The sequence below is a fragment of the Quercus suber genome, unplaced genomic scaffold, assembly GCF_002906115.3.
Source record: "Quercus suber isolate HL8 unplaced genomic scaffold, Cork oak 2.0 scaffold_359, whole genome shotgun sequence".
In the NCBI taxonomy this organism is placed as follows: domain Eukaryota; kingdom Viridiplantae; phylum Streptophyta; class Magnoliopsida; order Fagales; family Fagaceae; genus Quercus; species Quercus suber.
In genome coordinates this window covers 156,578-160,079 of record NW_027069811.1, presented here as the reverse complement: position 1 = coordinate 160,079, position 3,502 = coordinate 156,578, and the positions used below count along the sequence as shown (strand labels likewise).

At 45.2% G+C, this 3,502-nt stretch overlaps 1 protein-coding gene across 1 annotated transcript; it reads left to right on the top strand.

Moving 5' to 3' along the window:
- Positions 1 to 287: 287 nt before the first annotated feature.
- Positions 288 to 3,039, top strand: LOC112039734 (protein OCTOPUS). Its single transcript, XM_065760250.1, is given in 3 exon segments — positions 288 to 1,911; positions 1,913 to 2,573; positions 2,617 to 3,039. Coding segments are annotated over 3 exon segments (2,232 nt in total). The 5' UTR covers positions 288 to 612; the 3' UTR covers positions 2,889 to 3,039.
- The last annotated feature ends 463 nt before the right edge of the window (positions 3,040 to 3,502 follow it).

The window sequence follows — 3,502 nt, the reverse complement described above, 5'->3', positions numbered from 1 at the left end:
ACAAAGGAAATTATTTTTATATATTCTATTCAGATTACTGAATCCCATTTTGAGTTCAATGAATCATCATCCTCTTGGCAAACAAACAGGTTCCTGGAAAAACCAAAAAAAAAAAAAAACCTCGGGTTAAGGATATACCTAGAGACACATAGGCCCAAAATTGTCTTTTCAGTAGCGAGTGCCCTAGACTCTATACAGAGAGAGAGAGAGAAAGAGAAAGAAAAAGAAAGGAGAGCGTGTGGGGCATGGCATCCCCTAAAAATTCCCTATTTCCATTTTCCCGTTGTTTCTCTGCTCATAATAATATCATATTTTCTTTTCCTTTCTCTTTCTCTCTCTCACACTCACTCTCACTCACTCGCTTTCCTCACTGTCCGTTGAAACCAAACAGTAAAGAAAAACAAACAAACACACACAAATATCTCTCTCTCTCTATCTCTCTCTCATTTGCCACTCTACTTGGACTCATGAGAAGCAGCAAGAGAAGTAGCAGCAGAGTGTGCATTATCATTATCATCACACTAATTATATCAAGCCCAACAACAACAAAAACAACAACAGCAATAGCAGAACAAAAACCAAAACCAAAACTCTTTTAAGAGTTCAAAATTAATGAATCCCATAACCGAAACAGCAGCAGCAGCAACCGCAGTAGCAGCATCACTACCACCGCTACCACCACAGCTTCATAGATCTTCCACTTCCTGTGACCGTCACCCAGAAGAGCACTTCACTGGCTTTTGCCCCTCATGCCTCTGCGAACGACTTGCCGTTTTGGACCCAAATTCCTCCACCGCTTCCACTTCCTCCTCCTCTCGCAACAAACCCCCCACCACTACTTCTTCAGCCCTTAAATCCATCTTCAAAAACTCCAACAACAACAACAACAACAACAACAGCAACAACAGCAGTAGTAGTCGTAACAGGAACTCCTTCTTTCCTGAGCTTCGGAGAACCAAGTCGTTTTCGGCGTCGAAGAACAACGAGGGTTTCTCTGGGGTTTTTGAGCCACAGAGGAAGTCCTGTGACGTTCGAGTCAGGAACACTCTTTGGTGTCTTTTCACTCAAGACGACGAGCGTAACCCAGCTAAGCAAAAAGACCCACATCAACAAAATCATCAGCCACAACAGCAACAGCATCAGCATCAGCATCAACAAGAACCTTCTTTTTCTGCTTCTACTTCTTTGGTTGAGTCAAGAAATTTAGCTTCTTCAAGTGTTCAAAATCCAGTCTTGGAAGACACCGAGACCGAGTCTGAGTCCGAGTCCGAGTCCGAGTCCGACTCAAACAATGGTAAAGCAGTTGCCGAGGAACCAAGGATTTCAAATGTAGTGGAAGACAGAGTTCAGGAAATTGTTGAAGAAGAGGAGGAAGAGTTGGAGACGGAGCCAGAGAGAGAAGCAGAGCCAGAACCAGAGCTAGAACTAGACCCAGAAGCAGAACAAGAAGACTTGAAGCCCATGAAGGACCACATAGATCTCGACGTGAACACCAAGAAAAATTCCGGCAGAGATTTCAAAGAAATCGCCGGGAGTTTCTGGTCGGCGGCGTCGGTGTTCAGCAAGAAGTTGCAGAAGTGGAGACAAAAGCAGAAGCTGAAGAAACGGAGGAATGGCGGTGGTGGGTCCGCCACATTACCGGTGGAAAAGCCGATCGGAAGGCAGTTCCGAGAAACCCAGTCGGAAATCGCCGACTACGGCTACGGCCGCCGATCCTGCGACACGGACCCGAGATTCTCACTCGACGCGAATCGGATGTCGTTTGAAGCTGGTCGAATGTCTTTCGACGATCCTCGAATGTCCTTCGACGAGCCAAGAGCTTCTTGGGATGGCTATTTGATTGGTCGAACTTTTCCTAGAATGCCCACTATGGTTTCGGTCGTAGAGGATCCTCCTCCTCCCTCCTCTTCCTCCTCCGGTTCACGTCGTGAGGACCGATACTCAGATTCCGGTTGAGGAACCGGGTGGCGAGGAGGAGATGGGTTTTTCTGTGGTGCCCGGTGGGTCGGCTCAGACGAGGGACTATTATTCGGACTCGTCTTCGAGGCGGCGGAGGAGTTTAGACCGGTCTAGCTCGATAAGGAAGACGGCGGCGGCGGTGGTGGCGGAGATTGATGAATTGAAGTCGGTTTCGAATGCCAGTGCAAATTCGAAGGTGTCACCTGCTACTGTTGCGTCCACTGCTACTGCTACTACTACTACTACAAGCGTCATGGATTACCTCAATGGGCCGAAATTAGTGGCGCCGGAGAGGGAGAGGGATTCGAATTCGAATTCGATGAGGGATGATTGTTCGGAGAGCTTTGAATTGGGTTTTAGAGATGGGAGTTCGGTGGTTGGGAAGTCTAATAATAAGAAGTCAAAGAGGTGGAGCAAGGCTTGGAATATATGGGGTTTTATTCATAGGAAAGGTGGTGGGAATAAAGAAGAGGATGATGATAGGTATAGTAGTAGAGCAAATGGGGTGGAGAGGTCTCTTTCGGAGTCTTGGCAAGAATCGAGAGGTGCTTTTAATAGAAAGGTGTTTAGAAGCAATAGCAGTGTGAGTTGGAGGAATTCTTCACATAACTTTGGTATTGGTGGTGGTGTTGGAGTTGGAGTTGGCGGTGGCGGCAGCGGCGGCGGTGGTCTTGGGGGTTTGGAGTTTAAGGAAGAATGGTGGGTGGGAGGCCAATGGGAATGGGAAAAAGAAGAGGGATGAGTTTGTGTTGGAAAGGAATAGGAGTGCAAGGTATTCGCCTAACAACATCGATAATGGTTTGTTGAGGTTCTACTTGACTCCGATGAGGAGCAGCAGCAGCAGCAGCAACAGGAGGAATGGGGGGTCCGTGAAAAGTAGGTCGAATCATGCACATTCTATCGCCAGAAGCGTATTGCGATTGTACTGAATTTTGTTCCAATATAAGGTGTTTTCTTTTGGGGGTTTGATGGTTATTAATTTTTGCTGCATTTGTTGTGTAATACCACACATGCTTATGTAATTCTTCTTGATGGTTAGTTGGTTGGTTGGTTGGATAAAAGCACCCTTTGCATTGTTCATTTCCTGTGAGTAGAGCATGCTTCTTCGATCAGATCACTCAAAATAACAAGGATTTCAGTGTTTTTTTTTTTTTTTAAATTTTTTTTTGTTCCTTATACGATATTGTCTCTATCTATACTGTTATTCAATTGGCTTGAATATTTCCCTTCAGTTTCTAAGTTAGTTTCTCTTCTTACCAGAAAAGGCTGGGACATATGGTATAGAAATATGGCCAATAATTATATCTGGTTTCCATTTCTGTCTTTATGCTTCACAAAGTTTGCTGATGGTGAGGGTTTCAAGACTTCATATTGGAGTATGTTTTCTTAGTCTTTGGCATGTTATGCATTTTGGCAAAAGTGGCGATAATGTGGGCTCATGCCACCTAGGTTTGCTGCTTGTCACGAGTTGTTTTGGCACAAAACAGTAGATATGGTCGATGCCTTGTTCTCCTTTAGTACCAATAAATCAAACTTTGTGACA